This window comes from Erinaceus europaeus, chromosome X (assembly GCF_950295315.1).
Source record: "Erinaceus europaeus chromosome X, mEriEur2.1, whole genome shotgun sequence".
NCBI classification, from domain to species: domain Eukaryota; kingdom Metazoa; phylum Chordata; class Mammalia; order Eulipotyphla; family Erinaceidae; genus Erinaceus; species Erinaceus europaeus.
This window is the reverse complement of record NC_080185.1, coordinates 88,540,693-88,558,228: the sequence shown is the minus strand read 5'-3', so window position 1 is coordinate 88,558,228 and position 17,536 is coordinate 88,540,693. Positions and strand designations below refer to the sequence as shown.

Here is a 17,536-nt window from a genome sequence, read left to right as displayed (position 1 = left end):
CATGTCTATATAACACAACTTTCTTTTTTATTTTTATGTTTTACATGAGAGGGGAGAGAGAGAGAGGGAGGGGAGAGGGAGATGGAGAGGAAGAGGGAGAGAGAGATTGGAAAAGAGCACTGCTCAGCTCTAACCTATGGTGATGCTGGGGATTGAACCTGAGGCATGAAAGTCTTTTGCATAACCGTTATGCTGTCTCTCCATCCCCTGGAGAGAGCATGTGTGGCAAAGAAAGATCTATTCCAGAAGGAGTCTATTTGGCTGGTGATTTCTATTGCTATGCAGAAGCTTTTCAATTTGGTGTAGTTCCATTGGTTTATTTTTGTTTTTGTTTTCCTTGCAAATGGACTTGAGTCATTGTATACCTCTTTAAAATTTAGATTGAAAAGCATTCTGGGGGAGTTGGGCAATAGCACAGCTGGTTAAGCACAGGTGGTGCAAAACACAAGGATGGGCATAAGGATCCCGTTCGAGCCCCCAGCTCCCCACCTGCAGGGGAGTCACTTCACAGGTGGTGAAGCAGGTAAGAATTCTGCCAATGTTTCTATTTGATTATTTGATGGTTTCTAGTTTAAAATTTAAATACTTGATCCATTAGAGTTTGCTTTTGCGTGTGGTAAGATTAAGTGGTTCAGTTCCAATCTTCTGCACCATTTGTTGAAGAGACTCTCCATTTAATATTTGAGCCTTCTTGTCAAAAAGTAGATGTCCAAGGGTGGGGAGAGAGCGTAATTGTTATGCAAATAAACTCTCATGCCTGAGACTCTGAGTGAGGTCCCAGATTCAACCCCTTGCATCACCATAAGCCAGAGCTAAGCAGTGCTCTGGTTAATAATAATAATAAATAATAATAATAATAATCCATAGCTGTGGGGAGTTTATTTCTGGGCTCTCAATTATTTTCTGTTAGTCATTGTGTCTATTTTTGTTCCAATATCAGCCAGTTTCAGTTATAATACCCTTTTTTATTTATAAAAAGGAAACAGTGACAAAACCATAGGATAAGAGGGGTACAACTCCACACAATTCCCACCACCAGAACTCCATATCCCATCCCCTCCCTTGATAGCTTCCCTGTTCTTTATCCCTCTGGGAGTATGGACCCACGGTCATTATGGGGTGCAGAAAGTGGAAGGTCTGGCTTCTGTAATTGCTTCCCTGCTGAACATGGGCATTGACAGGTCAATCCATACTCCCAGCCTGTCTCTCTCTTTCCCTAGTGGGGTGGGGCTCTGGGACATCGGGGTTCCAGGACACATTGGTGGGGTTGTCTGTTCAGGGAAATCTGGTTGGCATCATGGTAGCATCTGGAACCTGGTGGCTGAAAAGAGAGTTAACATATAAATCCATACAAATTGTTGACTAATCATGAACCTAAAGGCTGGAATAGTGCAGATGAAAAGTTAGGCGGGTCTCCATTTTGTAGATATCTAGCAGGCATATTTTAGTTATATTCCAAAGGGCCTGTGACTATTCTAGTTTTTTTTTTCCCCTGAGCCTGAAACCAGATAGACAGCAAACAGATAGCTAGTATCCTACTCAATAATAAGAGTCTGAAAGTATTTTCACTTAGACCAGGTACTAACCAAGGCTACCCACTATTGCAATTACTATTCAACATTGCATTAGAAGTCTCTTTTTTTTTTCTTGTAAAAAATGAGAATGGTGGTTTTCATTTTCCTTTCCTTCCTTTGTTCTCTTTTTCTTTTTAAATTTTATTTTTATTATTTAAAAAATTATTTATGAAAAGGAAACATTGACTAAACCATAGGATAAGAGGGGTACAACTCCACACAATTCCCACCACCAGAACTCCGTATCCCATCCCTCCCCTGATAGCTTTCGTATTCTTTAACCCTCTGGGAGTATGGATCCAAGGTCATTGTGGGATGCAGAAAGAAGGTGGAAGGTCTGGCTTCTGTAATTGCTTCTCTGCTGAACATGGGCATTGACAGGTCGCTCCATACTCCCAGCTTGTCTCTCTCTTTCCCTGGTGGGGAAGGGCTCTGGGGAAATGATGCTCCAGGACACATTGGTGGGGTTGTCTGTCCAGGGAAGTCTGATAAGTATCATGCTAGCATCTGGAACCTGGTGGTTGACAAGAGAGTTAACATACAAAGCCAAACAATTGCCCTCAACTTGGATCAACAATGATAGAGAATGATTCATCCTCCAAAGGGAGGCTGGACAATATACTCTGTGCTATACCTGAGGAAGATGGGTCGATATTGGGGCATCCTGGAATGTTCCTACTCATGACCACAGAATGTGAGCTCAGATCTAGAGGGATGCATAGGTCACACACTCCTAAGCTGATTATGGGCCCCAGATGACATCAGATTGATGGGGTTTATACTCAACAATATTTATACCCCCTTCTCATATCAGGGAGCTACTCTCTTCCCTGATCCAGCTTTCTGGTCCTTTTTCCAGCCATGACATCATCTCCCCAGACAATAACTTGGATCCACCAGCATATCAGATTTTAGGCTCAGGGGTAAAAAAAAAAAAAAAAGGAAAAAAAATAGTATAACCAGAGGACCTTTGGAATATAATTAAAATATGCCTACTAACTATCTACAAAATGGAGCCCCCCCTCCCAACTCTTCATCTGCACTATTCCAGCCCTTAGATCCATGATTGGTCAACAAATTGTTTGGCTTATTTTTTTCCCATAAGTAAAACAACTTTAGTTCCATCTTTAAAGGAAAATACATATATGTAGAAGCCCCTTCGTAGTACTGTAAATCCTGAACGGATTATCTGGAACTCTGTCTTCTTCTGATTTATGCCTTAGGATAGAAGAAAGTGTTTTTGTTATGCCTCTGGAATGTGTACTGGGACTTTCTTGGGTCTGCAACCATCAGGTTCTCCACAGCTGCTGTAGATGTGTTGGCATAGCTCTAGTGAGCCACACACTGACTGTGGGGTCCCCCATTGCCCTATAATCACTGCTGTAATGAGTTTACTGTTCAAAGGACTACCAGAACCCTTTGATGATATTGCCCAGAGTGTTCTCAAACAATTATGCAATCAGAATGCCATTTAGGATTTCTCAAGTCATTCAGCACAATAGATGAGTTACCAAAAAATGTGCTAAAATGGGGTCCAAACCCCCAACACCAACCTGCAGCAGAGAAGCTTTACCAGCAGTGGGACTGTGCTACCAGTGTCTCTCTTCCCCTCTGTATATCCCTTCTCACTCAGTTTTTCTCTGCATGAAAGAAAGGAAGAAAGGGAGAGAGGAAGAGAGGGAGGGGCGGAGGGAGGGAGGGAGAGAGAGAGAAAGGACAGATGTAGAAAGAAAGAGAGAGAGAGAAGGACAGAGGTAGAAAGAAAGAGAAGAAGGAAGGAAGGAGAGAAGGAAGGAAGAGTGAGACTCTGAGAGCAGTGCATTCTTTGTGCAAGCACCAATCTCTGGTGGCAGTACAAAAAAGAAGGAAAGAAAGAAAGAAAGAAAGAAAGAAGGAAAGAAAGAAAGAAGGAAAGAAAGAAAGAAAGAAAGAAAGAAAGAAAGAAAGAAAGAAAGAAAGAAAGAAAGAAAGAAAGAAAGAAAGAAAGAAAGAAAATTGGGAGTCGGGCGGTGGCGCAGTTAAGCACACGTGGCGCAAAGCGCAGGGACCGGCGTAAGGATCCCGGTTCGAGCCCCCGGCTCCCCACCTGCAGGGGAGTCGCTTCACGGGCGGTGAAGCAGGTCTGCAGGTGTTTATCTTTCTCTCCCCTCTCTCTCTGTCTTCCCCTCCTCTCTCCATTTCTTTCTGTCCTATCAAACAACAAAGCAACGTCAACAATGGCAATAATAACCGCAACGAGGCTGCAACAACTAGGGCAACAAAAAGGGGGAAAATGGCCTCCAGGAGCGGTGGATTCATGGTGCAGGCACCGAGCCCAGCAATAACCCTGGAGGAAAAAAAAAAAAAGAAAATTAAACACTTATCCACTGCACCATCTTCAAGACCACAATACATCTTACTCTTGAATTCAAACAAGTACAAGTTCCCCTTCAACTCCCCACTCCTAAAAGGACCCCTAGAAATAAGTCAGTATAACCCTTTTAGATTTTTTCTGTCCAATTAATAACTTCCCCCCCACACATACTTTAAAAATATATTCTACTAATTGTTTTGTGACTTTTCACATAATATGTTGGGGGGGTTGGGTTTGGTAAACAGTCTACTTTTACTCATTTCTAGACTCATCATTTCCAGAGTTTTGCTGCTACTAATAGTGCTGCAGTGAATAGTATACACACATTAGTGTACACAGGCCCAAGTGTTTGTATAACAGCAACCCCTAGGTTGGGGAGATAGCATAATGGTTCTGCAGATGACTCTCATGCTTGAGGTTACAAGGTCCCAGTTTCAATTCCCAACGCCACCATTAGTCAGAGTTGAGCAGTGCTCTGGTGAAAAAGTAAAAATTAAAAAGGAATAATAACAGTTGCAAATGAAAAAAAGTGATCTATAGTTCTGAATTGGGTGCTCTGGCCTCAATAAATATATAAATATTTTCAAAGCAATCACAATATTTCATATATCTCTATAGATTATGCTTTGATACACCATTTTTTTCCTGCCTCTGGCATCGCACCATTCTCATGCATCCACAAAGAAGCTTTTTCGTTGGTATTTCTTCTCTTGAAATGTTCTCCCTGTCTCCCACTCATGCCAAAGTGTATTTACTAATCTCTTGTCTCTAACTTTCTTTTTAAGATTATTAGAAAGGAATATAGACGGTACAGAAGCACTGGAAAACTGCTTTTCCTTCTCCTTCTCCTCCTTCTCCTCCTCCTCCTCTTCTTTTTTGAATTGCTGCTTCTAAAATTATAGTAACACACTATTACATGGAGTGTGCCAGCCAAAGGGTTTTCCAAAATGGTGGTCTGTAATGTACAGTTCAGAGGAATGTCTCCCTATGGATTACATTCTCCAATCCCCTTGTCAACCTTGTCTATAAATCTGAGAAGGAAGGAATTGAAGCACAGGTAATGGAACTGCAGGCCGTTTTCTTTATATAGACAGTCCTGTCAGCAACTTTGTCAAATGTAGCCCATTTTTTCCAGTTTGACATATATTTTTTTTTGAATTTTTTAATTTTATTTATTTATTTTTTTTGTGACTTTCTAGCCCAGTGGGAGCCTGAAAATACTGAGTCGTAATCCTGATTCAATTTTCCTGGCTTCAGTGGTAATAAAAGTATATTGTGTCTGGAATGACTAGGTTATAATAGTTGCTGGGCAAGGAAGCATAAAAGATAGTCCCCTCACTCCTTGCAAATATCTTGAACCCAACAGAGACAGAGCTTTATACAATAGGAAACAAGAAATCTACAGGGGGTGCTAGAATCTAGATTCATGCTTGTCTCTACAGGCTTTTTCTATCCCTTTCTGCCATCTTTCACCTTCTTGGAAGAGCCCCGTAACTTTTTTTTTTTATTTTTTTTTATTTTTTTATTTTTTTTTTATTAAAGACAAGGTGTGTTATAGAATTATTGAAGTGTTTATAGTTCCATTGCTATCATCGCTCACCACTTCTTATATTGTCTTGTTCTCAGCAGAGTTCGAATGTTAGCCTCTGTTGTCCTTTCTGTCTCTTAGACCATTTCGCTTTTTTCTTCTTCTATTTCAAAGTTAAACATTTGTTTCCCAAAGTTCCCTTCCTCCCTCCCTTCCTTCCTTTCTTCTTTAATTGGGGGGATTAATGGTTTACAGTCAATAGTAAATACAGTTGTTGGTACATGTGTAAAATTTTTCAGTTTTCTGCAAAACACTCTCACCCCCAGCCTAGGTCCTCCTCTACCATCATGCACCAGGGTATAATCTCCCCCAACCCCAAGCCTTTACTTTAGTGCAATACACCAAACCCAGTGCAAGTTCTGCTTTGTGTTTCTGCTTGCTATTCTTATTTCTTAACTTCTGTCTATGAGTGAGATAGATCATCTCATATTCATCCTTCTCTTTCTGGCTTATCTCACTTAACATGGTTCCTTCAAGCTCCATCCAAGATGAGGTGAAGAAGGTGAATCCCTCATTCTTAATAGCTGAGGAGTATTCCATTGTGTACATATACCACAGCTTACTCAGCCCCTCATCTGTTGTTGGACACCTGGGTTGCTTCCAGATTTTGGCTATTACAAATTGTGCTACCATGAGCATAGGTATACACAGATCTTTTGGGATGGTTGTGTTTGGCTCTTTAGGATACACCCCCAGGAGAGGAATTTCAGGGACATAGGGTAGGTCCACTTCTAGCCTTGTGAGGGTTCTCCAGATTGCTCTCCACAGGGGCTGGACCAATTTACATTCTCACCAGCAGTGCAGGGAGGTTCCTTTGCCCCCACAACCTCTCCAGCATTTGTTGCTCTTCTTTTTCTGATGTATGACATTCTCACAGGAGTGAAGTGGTATCTCATCGTTGTCTTGATTTGCATTTCTCTGACAGTCGGTGACTGGGAGCATTTTTTCATTGTCTGTAGGCATCTTGGATGGAACTTGAAGGAATCAATTCTTTGGTGAACATTCTGTTGATATCCTCTGCTGCTGCTGAGTTTGGTGTGCTCTCTATATATTTAGTTATTAGCCTTTTGTTTGATGTATGGCATCTTCTCCCATTTGTAATGCATCTTTTTGTTTAGGTGGTGTTTTCTTTTGCTGTGCAGAAGCTTTTTAACTTGACCATTTCTTTTACTAAGTTTTTAAAAAAAAATTATTATTATTATTATTATTATTATTATTTTTACCAGAGCACTACTCAGCTCTGATGGTGAAGGGGCTTGAGCATGGGACTTTGGAGCCTCAGGCATAAGAGTCACTTTGCATATGCTTTATGCTATCTACCTTTGACAACTTATTTTATTTTTAAGTTTTTTAAATTATCTTTATTTATTGGCTAGAGATAGCCAGAACTCTAGAGGGTAGGGGAGATAGAGAGGGAGAGAGACACCTACAGCACTGTTTCACCACTCGTGAAGCTTTCCTAACTGCAGGTGGGGACCGCAGGCTCAAACCTGGGTCCTTGTGCACTGTAACATGTGCACTCAACCAGATTTACCACACCTGGCCCGACCATTTCTTTTACAGAATTATTGGGGGAGGGGGTTTATGGTTTACAGTATAGTCTTTAACACACAGGCATAGCCTCTCATCTCCTCTTGATTGGTGTCTAGGAAACACAACAGAATCCTAATGGGCCCCTTCATTCTGTCTTTTTCCCTCTTGTCTCCAGAGTTCCTTTCTAAAGTTTTAAAACTTGTTTTAAAGATGATAGGGACAGAGAGGCAGAGAAAGAGGAGAGAGAGGCAGAGGGTGGCAGAGAAAGGAAGATAGAACCTGCAAGTGAGCTATTTCACTGACTTGGTACATTGTTTTTGAAGATTTATGAGGGGGGGTATGGAGAAGACTCTGGGAATGCAGTGCCCAGGATCAAACTCATGACCACATAGTTACAAGTCTCTACCCCTGTGCCATCTCTGGGGCCTGATTAGTTTTATGTTGGGGTGTGTGTGTGTATGTGCGCGCGCGTGTGCGTGTGCGTGTGTGTCTGAGAGAGAGACTATCAGAAAGAGACACCAATACCAAAGAATCACTTCATATGCAATGCCAAGAATGGACACAATGAACCTCATGCATTCGAGACATGCTCTCTATACACTAAGCACCCCCAGTCCCTAACCACTTCAGATCAGCCCAAGAAAGGGAAAAGTCGCAGGAGTTTTACCTTGAGTGAAAGTAAAATTGAAATGAGCACAGGAGGAGTATCTACTGATGTGTGTGAGGGACGGATGTTGAATTCTTTGGAGATCGAAGCCTAGCCTTACAAAAATATAATCTATCTCGATAAACACTGAAACACAGCTTTTTTCAGTGGAGCCATGGGTGGTGGGTGTGGTATTTAACTATACCCTCATAGTCTTTGAATCTTGTGAACCATTTCATATCACCCATAAAAAAAAAAATAGAAAGGTCCTGGAAAAGAATGACAGAGGACCTAGTGGGGGTTGTATTGTTATGTGGAAAAAAACCTGAGAAATGGTATGCATGTGCAATTTATTGTATTTACTGTCAAATGTAAAACATTAATCCCCCAATAAAGGTTAAAAAAAGAAGTAAAAAATAGAAAGAAAAAGATTGATTAAAAAAAAGTTTTTGATAGGGAGTCGGCAGTAGTGCAGAGGGTTAAGCGCAGGTGGCAGGTGGCGGGTAAAGCACAAGGACCCGCGTAGGGATCCTGGTTTGAGCCGCCGCCGGCTCCCCACCTGCAGGGGAGTCGCTTCACAAGCAGTGAAGCGGGTCTGCAGGTGTCTATCTTTCTCTCCCCCTCTCTGTCTTCCCCTCCTCTCTCCATTTATCTCTGTCCTATCCAGCGTCAGCGACATCAATAACAATAACAATAATCACAACAATAAAACAACCAGGGAAACAAAAGGGAATAAATAATAAATAAATATTTTAAAATTTTTTGATAAATAAAATTTTAAATGGGACTATGTTCAAATCTGAAAAAATAGGCCAACAGCCCTGCTTTATTTATTTATTTATTTATTTATTTATATTTTCAGCCTGTTGCCAGTAAGTGAACCTTTACTCTGCTGTGCTATTAATAACAGCAATTCAGGATCTGAGTAGGAGGCCTCCTTACCACCCTCCCACCTCCAGTGTTTTTGTTAGTGTTTAACTAGTTTACTTAATCAGTTACTTTTTCATTCCCTTGGGTAACTTTCTAATGGCATCTGGGTTAAGGATTGAAAGCAACTCGTTATTCTGAAGTGGGAGTTTATGTTCTTGTATTTTGAAGTTGTTTATCATTTATTTCAGTTTTCTGCATCATGTGATTTTTAGAAAAAGAATTAGAAAGTTCTGGCCATAATGGGGAGTGAGCTAAAGGCATCTACTTATATGCCTCCTCTTTCAAGCAGTGTGTATCACCTGCTGGGAAAGTTACTTGAATGTTGAGAGAGAGAGAGAGAGAGAGACAGAGAGAGAGAGAGACAGAGAGAGAGAGAGAGAGAGAGAGAGAGAGTGAGAGAGTGTGTGTGTGTGGTGTGGTGTGTTTTTCCTGGACTCAAACAATGCAACTTAGCCTTTTGGTTTTTAGTATCATTCAAGTTGTGCCCCAGTGGTACTTTAACTTGAATTATTTTCCTGTTAGAGCACTAACGTTTTTTTCGTAGGCATACTGTGCCTACGAAGCTTACATTTTACTTCTGTTTCATATCGAGGCAAAAAAAAATCTGGACTAATTTGGTGCCAGGTGATGGTGCACCCAGTAGATCACACATATTATCATTCACAAGGACCTAGGTTCAAGCTCCAGGATCCCACCTGCAGGGAGAAAGCTTTATAAGCTGTAGAGTAGTGCTACAGGTGTCTCTTGTTCTCTCTGGCTCTCTCCCTTTCTACCTTTCTTTGTCTTTCAACCTCTATTTAAAAAGAAAGAAAGAAAGAAAGAAAGAAAGAAAGAAAGAAAGAAAGAAAGAAGGAAAGAAGGAAAGAAAGGAAAAAAATTGCCACTAGGAATGGTAGAATTGTATAGGCACCAAGCTACAGTGATAAGTCTCTCTGGTGGAAAACAAACAAACAAACAAACCCAAAACCAAAACAAAACACTTCGGAACAGAGTTGGGAAAGGAGAAGCCTAATTAATTAAAATATTACAGGGGGCTGGCTGGTGGTGCTCCTGGTAGAGTGCTCATGTTATCTACCATTTGCAAAGAACTGGGTTCAATCTCCCATCCCAACCTGCAGTGGGGAAGCGTCACAAGTGGTAGAGCATTGTCTCTTTTCCTCTCTATCACCTCCTTTCCTCTCAATTTCTCTCCGTCTCTATCCAAAATAAATAAATGAAATTTTAAAATAATACTCCAAAAACAAACCAAACAATACAAATATAGCAGTGAGTTGCCGAAATAGTTGCTATTTTCAAGACTGGATTATTGAGAACAAACTTGTTACTTTCTGGGTAGGGCACCAGTACTGAGAAAGAAACTCATTTCTTTAATTGTAAGATTCATTCATTCATTCATTCATTCATTGATTCATTCGTTTATTCATTCATTTTTACCCACATATTGCTCTGCTCTGGTGTACAGTATTGCAGGGGATTAAATATGGAACTTCTGCATTTCCTTTTAATGAAAATCTCACTAGGGAGGAAATACTGGTTGAGAAGACTGTTCTTGTAGGGGGCCAGGCAGTGGCACACCCAATTTAGTAAGCATGTACCATGTGCGAAGACCCGAGTTCAAACCTCCATTCCTTACTTACAGAAAGGAGAAACAAGTCTGCAGATGTCTTTCTCTCTTCCTTTTTATCTCCCCATCTCTCCCTCCCTTCCAGTTTCTCTCTGATATATGAAATAAAATAGAAGTGAAAAAAAGAAACAAAACAGGTGGTGGTGCATCAGGTTGAGTGTGCGTGTTACAGTGCACAAAGACCCAGGTTTGAACCCTCGTTCCCACCTGCAGGGGGAACGTTTTACGAGTGGTGAAGCAGTGCTGCAGGTGTCTTTCTGTCTCTCTTCCTCTCTGTCTCCCCTTCCCTCTCAATTTCTGACTATCTCTATCCAATAAATAAATAAATAAGATAAGATAATAAAAATGTAAAAAGGAGTTAAAAAAGAAGGAAAGAAAACCGGAAAAAAAGGGCCACTATGAGTGGTAGATTTATAGTGCTGGCACTGAGCCCCAGCAATAAGCCTGGTGGCAATTAAAGAAATGTTGTTGTTATTGGGGTACAGTTTCACATCGCCCTAGGTTGGGTGGCTGTATCCCTCATCCAACCACCACATTAGCCTGCCCTTCCACCAAAGGGTACCCCAGCCCCTTTTCTCTCCCTCCCCTTTTGCGGTCTTGGGTCTGCTGAGATAAATCAGTTTATAGATCATTTTTCTTGATTGCATTCGAAGTTTTTCAAGGTTCCTTGTCACTATTAAAGAACTTGTATTCTAAGTTGGTGTGCAGTTTGATAATTTCATACATTTCTCTAATTGTGATGTGCATAGAGAAAGACATAAAACATGTTGGTACGGTTTGAAGAATGACTGCAGTGGCCTGGAAGGTGATGTAGTGGAAAAGTGCAGAACTTGAAAACATGATGCCCCATGTCCTACTCCCAGAACCGCATGTGCCAGCATAATACTCTGATCACCACCCCTGTCTCTTATTAATATAAAGAAATCTTTCGGGAGTCGGGCGGTAGCGCAGCAGGTTAAGCTCATGTGGCGCAAAGCGCAAGGACCTGCGTAAGGATCCTGGTTCGAGCCCCTGGATCCCCACCTGCAGGGGAGTCACTTCACAGGTGGTGAACCAGGTCTGCAGGTGTCTATCTTTCTCTCCCCCTCTCTGTCTTCCCCTTCTCTCTGTCCTATCCAACTACAATGACATCAATAACAATAATAATAACTATGACAACAATAAAAAACAACAAGGGCAACAAAAGGGAAAATAAATAAATATTAAAAAATTAAAAAGAAAAAAGGAAACAAAAAAAGAAATCTTTCTTCAGGGCCAGCAAAATAGCTCATTTGTATAGTGTGCTGCTTTGCTATGTGTACAACCCAGGTTTGAGTCTGGCCCTCACTGCACTGAAGGAGGCTATGAAGTGCTAAGGCCTCTCTCTCACAACTAACTAAATAAATAAATCTTTTTTTTCTTTATTGATGAGTCTTCTTGGGCTGGTGCAATAGTTCACTTGGATAGTGACTATATTTGCGATGTATGCGACCCAAGTGTGAGTCTGGCTTCCACCACAATGAAGGAAGCTTCCATGCTATAATCTCTTTCACTCTTTCTCTCTGCCTCTTGGTCTCTTAAAAAAATTTAGAGGCTGAGCAGTGGTGCCCCCTGTTGAGCACTCACAGTACTATGCATGAGGACCTAGGTTCCCTCCCCTGCTCCTCACCTGCAAGGGGGCATGCTTCACAAGCCATGAAACAGGTCTGCAGGTGTCTATCTTTCTCCCTTTCTATCTTCCTTCCTTTTTCAATTTCCTTCTGTCTTATGAAATAAAATAGAAGAAGGAAAAATTGGTAACCAGGAGCAGTGAATTTGTTGTGCAGGTGTCAAACCCCAGTGATAACTCTGGTGTCAATAAAAAAAAAAAAAAAAAAAACTGGGACTGGGTAGTGGCACACCCAGTTAAATGCACATATTGCCATGTGCAAGGACCCAGGTTCAAACTCCCAGTCCCCACTTGTGACACAGTGCTGCTAGTGTCTCTCTCTTCTCCCCCTCCCATCTCAGTTTCTCTCTATTTCTATCATAGAAATAAATATTAAGTAGTAAAAAAAAAAAGTGCTCAATGTGAGTGGCCAGGTAGCCACTGTTCATGTCCAGATAAAGATTAGCATTCCAAAAGCCCCTGGGTAACTAATGTCTTTATTTTCATTATTTTCTTGCTTCTCTTTGTAATGCAGTCACATATATTTGTATCCGAAACCTGTAACACTGAAATTTGCCGACTTGTTAACTTGTGTGAATAGAATCACAGTGTGACAGCTCTCTTCCGACTCTGCCATCTTTGACTCAGTCTCCCACTTGTGAAAACTTTATCTTGTGCCATTGCCACTGGTGCAATTATAGGAAGGCTTTTGCTATATTTGGCTGTCTCTCTGACTAAGATCACTCTCAGTGATTTTTCTGCTGTAATTTGAATCTTCTTCTAACCCTGGTGTGAAAAGTACAACTTGTCTGGACCTCGGTTTTCTGAATGGACTTCCGTCTATCTCCTCCCCCCCCCACTCCCCAGACACACACACACACACACACACACACACACACACACACACACACACACACACACACACACACACACTAGTTTGATGGCATTTGTTTAGACGAGACTACATCTTTAAGGCTCCAGTGTTGAGTTAAAAAAAATCTTCCTTTCTTCAAGGCTGGTCCAAGGGGTTGGTCACATGATCCGAGCAGTGACATCACATTCTGACCGCTGGGGAACACTGGTGGTGCTTTTAGGTGGCATTTGTTCCCGGGGACAGGGGAGAGAGCAGACAGACACAGAGTGCAAGTGCCCTTCTCAAGCACTTCCTACCCGGGAACCTTCAGTGCAAGCTCCTCAGCCTACATGACTCAGTGCGGGCCGCTAAGGTTACTGCTTCCCTGAGGCAGAGAAACAGAAAGCTGAGATTGAAGGTAAGCAAACTTGAGCCTGGCCAAGGACCAAAGCGTGACCCCCAGGGAGAAGGGGTTCTGGAGAATCTTGCACAAATGCAGTGAATTGTTGGATTCTAATCACTGCCTTTTTTTTTTTTTTTTTTTCCTGAGCCGATGACCAGTTGTGGTTTAGAACCCGAGACTCTTACAAAGGAGGATGATGCGGAGCTCATGTTACCTAGTGACGTAATAGAAATCTTTCTTTCCTGTTAGGAAGATATTGCAGATCTTTTTTTTTTTCTTTCTTTTCTTCTTTTTTTTTTCTCTTAATCTTCAAGCTGGAGAGGAGGTGGAGGGGTCATTTAATAGACAGTGTAGCAGCAGCAAGTTGCTGGGTGTTTTTCAAAGATGCCTTAAAAAATCCTTTTCTAAAAATTGTGGGGTTCCCCCCCCCACCTCCTTTTTCCCCTTCTCCCAAAAGGAGAACTCTTGAGTCAGAACAAATTCAACCAAAGCAGGACCTGCTTTGAAACAGTCCCTTTCTGGTTGGTTGGTGGCCTGTGTTCAAGTCAGCATTTGTCTTGAGAATTGAACCAGCTGGCTTTGTTTCCCAGAGCCCCCACCCCAACCCCACCCCTTTCACATACTTGAATCCCTCTCTGCCCTGCTTTTTTTTTTCCCCCTAGCTGGCGTTTTCCCTCCAAGCTCTCAACACAACGGCATTTGTCTTTTATCAGCATGTCTCTGACATGCTGGGGAATGCTGCTTGAGTGATTCAGCAGCCAACCATTTTTATAGCCAGGTATGCCTGAAGATAGGGAAAAGGCTTATGGTTTGGGTTTTAAAGATTAACTTGCCTGCCATCTCCTCCACTGGGGAGGGGGGAGGGGAGCAGGGCTTGCACCCCACCCCCATCCTCATGGGGATCTGCTGTCTACAGAGTTTCTCCTTTTGAATGTAACACGCTGCTTGTGGAAGGGATTATGGAACTGGGAAGACTTACAATTTGGAAAAACCAGGCTCAGCTTGGCTATGAATTCAAACTTAAGCCTCCAAGAGAGTGAAGTTTTCTGTTAGGACTTTGGAGGGAAGCTAAGGAAGCCGGGTGGGGGCAGGGAGCCAGCTCAGGCTCTGCAAAAGGATTTATTACCAGTCTGGAGGAAGCTTCTTCCCTGCCAAGGTTGATACAGCAGATGTGAGCTTTGACTGGTTGAGTTCAATGGTGGCATTACTCTGATGATGATGATGATGATGATGATGATGTTATGAAGAGGGGAAGAGGAGATTCCTCGCTATGTATTTGCCTTAGTCCCTGGACACAATTTTGTGTTTTACATTTAAAAGGCAAATGTGGGTCTGCCAGGGGATGTTGCAGGGGATGTTTTGAACAGGTTTATTTGAGCACACTGTCAGAGACTAGCATTTCTCCCTCCCTCCCACTTTTCCTCACACAAAGTTTGGTTCAGCTGATCTTTACTGAGGCTTAGATGTAAATTATATGCTGAGGAAGGCAGTGCTAGATGAGATACAAGACCTGAAGGAATAAGAGGGACAGTTCACCGCTGAAAGTGGCCCTGTTCTTTAACTTGAGAATCTTAGACCATCCTGACTTTGTGAAAGTTTCCACAAGGCTATCACATAAGGGGTCAAAGTTTTCTATCTCCTAAAGGGAAATTTGTACATTTCAGCCAGCTCAACCCTGAAAGAGGCAACTTCCTTTGGATTTTCCAAAAGGCACCTCCTAGGATTGAAGCCCTGCCTTATAAATATAAAATGATTTCTCACATGATATATCCGTAGGGACATTTGACCCTTTCATACCAGTAGAAACACTCTGTTTCAGCTCCCATCTTTTGTCTCATAACTCCTTTCCCACTGCATGCCAACTCCTGTGCATTCTGCTGTTGTTCTGCCCCTCTCACCTGTCCTCTTTGCATTCATGATTCTGTTGAGAAACTCATCATTTTTGTGTCTAAATCACAAAACCTCTGAATGGGATGGATGGTATATTCCTTGAGGAATGCACCTTAACTATTGTCACCTGCTTGCTCCAAGACTTAGTTTTGGTGCTCAGGAAAATGATGTGAAAAAAAAAAAGTCTTTACAATGCCTGGATGCTAATGTCTGTTTATTCTTTGAAACAGAGGACAGGTCATACAATGGTGGAGGAATAAGTTATTCCAATAGGATAATGGACTTCTTGGAGGAGCCAATCCCTGGCGTGGGGACCTATGATGATTTCAATACCATTGACTGGGTGAGAGAGAAGTCCCGAGATCGGGATAGACACCGAGAGGTAAGACGAAAAATGCTAAATGGGGAAGTATTATGGAATACCAGGGCAAGAACTTAATCATGTATATTCTCTCTCTTTTTAAAAATATTATTGCCTTTATTTATTTATTTATTGGATAGAGACAGCCAGAAATCAAGAGGGAAGGGGGTGTCAGAGAAGGAGAGAGACAGAGAGACACCTGCAATACTGCTTCACCACTTACAAAGCTTTCTCCCTGCGGATGGGGACTGGGGGCTCCTTGAACCCAGTTCTTTGTGCATTGTAACATGTGTGCTCAACCAGGTGTGCTACCACCCAGCCCCCATCATGTCCATTCTTTATATGTCTTTTTTCCCCCTTTTGTCATGTTATTGAGGGATGGGTAATGGTTTACAGTTGTTAACACATGGGTTGCAACTTTATATGTATTTTTTCCTTCAGCTCTGAATGTGAGTGAATCTAGTTTCTATCAACAATGTGAGGTTTTATTGCTTAATTGATTTTCACTAGTGGTTCAGTGGTGCTTTGCAAAATTAAAAGATTTCAGGATATAATTTCACACCCACACATGCTGTGTGAAGTCACCATACCCTCCACCAAAATTTGGTGCCTCCCCCATAACCACCAAAGTTTTCACAAAATCCAAGAGATAGTTTGGTTATCATTTGTCTTACAAGTTCATTTGTTTTAGTTATCTGTATTCCACATAGGATCAAATTTATTCAGTAGTTATCCTTCACCTCCTTATTTATTTCACTTCGTAGCATGATCACATGCATTTTGTTCCAAATGATACAATCTCATTTTTTTAGATTACAGAGTAGCACTCCACTGAATGAATATATATATATGCTTGGGCAGTAGGTTGCTTCCATATTTTGGCTATTATAAATAGTGAAACTGCAAATATAATATATCACATTGAATTAGTTCTTCCATGTCCTTGGGATATATGCCTAGGGGTGGTATTACTGGTATTAGTGGTTTATGAGTGGATCATAAACTATTTTGAAAGAAAAGGAAAGCCTAGAGGTATGGTTTAAGTAAATTAATTAATTAGTTTATCTTTGACACCAAGGTTATTGCTGGGGCTTAGTGTCTGTACAACAAATTCATGACTCCTCATGGTCTGTTTTCCTTCCTCCCTTCCTTCTTTCCTTCCTACTTACTTTCCTTCCTCCCTTCCTTCCTTTTCCTCCCTTTTTCTTCCTTCCTTCCTTTTCCTTCCTAAAAAGGACAGAAGAGATAGGGAGAAAGGGAGACAACTGCAGCACTGCTTTACCACTTTTGAAGCTTCCCCTCTTGTAGGTGGAGACCGGGGACTTGAGCCCAGGTCTTTCTGCACTATGATAACATGTGCACTCACTCTACTGGGTGTGCCACTACCTGATTCCTTTTTATTTTAAGGCATTTTGTATTTTATTTTTAAATGATAATTTATTTTCCTACAGTAAGTGGTTGCAAAGTATTCTTGCAACCCTGACATATCTATGTAGAGAAGTGAAAATAAACTCAATGGGGGATGTGCAAAGTATATATCAAAGATCTTCCTTTCGTGTCTTATCTCTCTTTGGCGTTTTCCCCTTGAAGCAGGATTTTTTTTTTTTAACTAACAAAAGTAAATGGACTCCTTTTAAAAGAAAAAAGTAATTGAGAGTCCTTTGTTTACTGAAGCACACAAGATAAACTCCTTGTGATTATAGCTCCACTGTGAAGCCAAAACAAATATATACTATCAGCTCAGAAAAAAAAAAAAAGACCAACCAAATTCAAATTAAAAACATTAACTCAGTGTAGTGGGTAATAGATGGCACTTAAGCCTGTGGTACTAATTTCCTGACACTGGCCAAAGGATTTCTCCCCTTTTATCCTTTCAAAGCATTCTGAAGTCTTTTTACAGTAGCCTGCCAAAATTGCTTGCTTTAACTTCTTGCAATGTATCAATGAAATTAGGGAATCACCAAGTTTAGTTTTTGTCAGGGCCACATGAGAAGCTTAGGAAAAAAAAAAAGTAGGTTCCCAGTCTCTGCTATTATGATATAGTAGACAATCCTCTGAAGGGATAGTTCTTTGGCCAGCAGTAAGTTTTTAGATAGAGACAGAGGGAGGGAAGGAGGGAGGGAAGGAAGAAGGAGAGAGAGAGAGAGAGAGAGA

At 41.4% G+C, this 17,536-nt stretch overlaps 1 protein-coding gene across 4 annotated transcripts in view; it reads left to right on the top strand.

Annotated features, from left to right (window-relative positions):
• CLCN5 (chloride voltage-gated channel 5) overlaps nt 1–17,536 on the top strand; it is a 223,616-nt gene that overhangs the window by 168,870 nt on the left and 37,210 nt on the right. For 2 of the 4 annotated variants that reach the window (XM_060183590.1, XM_060183591.1), the window contains one exon: nt 15,252–15,403. In XM_060183590.1, coding sequence (XP_060039573.1) covers nt 15,252–15,403 — 152 coding nt within the window. Of the gene's footprint in view, nt 1–12,948; nt 13,147–13,808; nt 13,910–15,251; nt 15,404–17,536 lie in introns of those variants that run through there. The other 2 variants (XM_007529429.3, XM_060183594.1) reach the window with 2 other exon arrangements.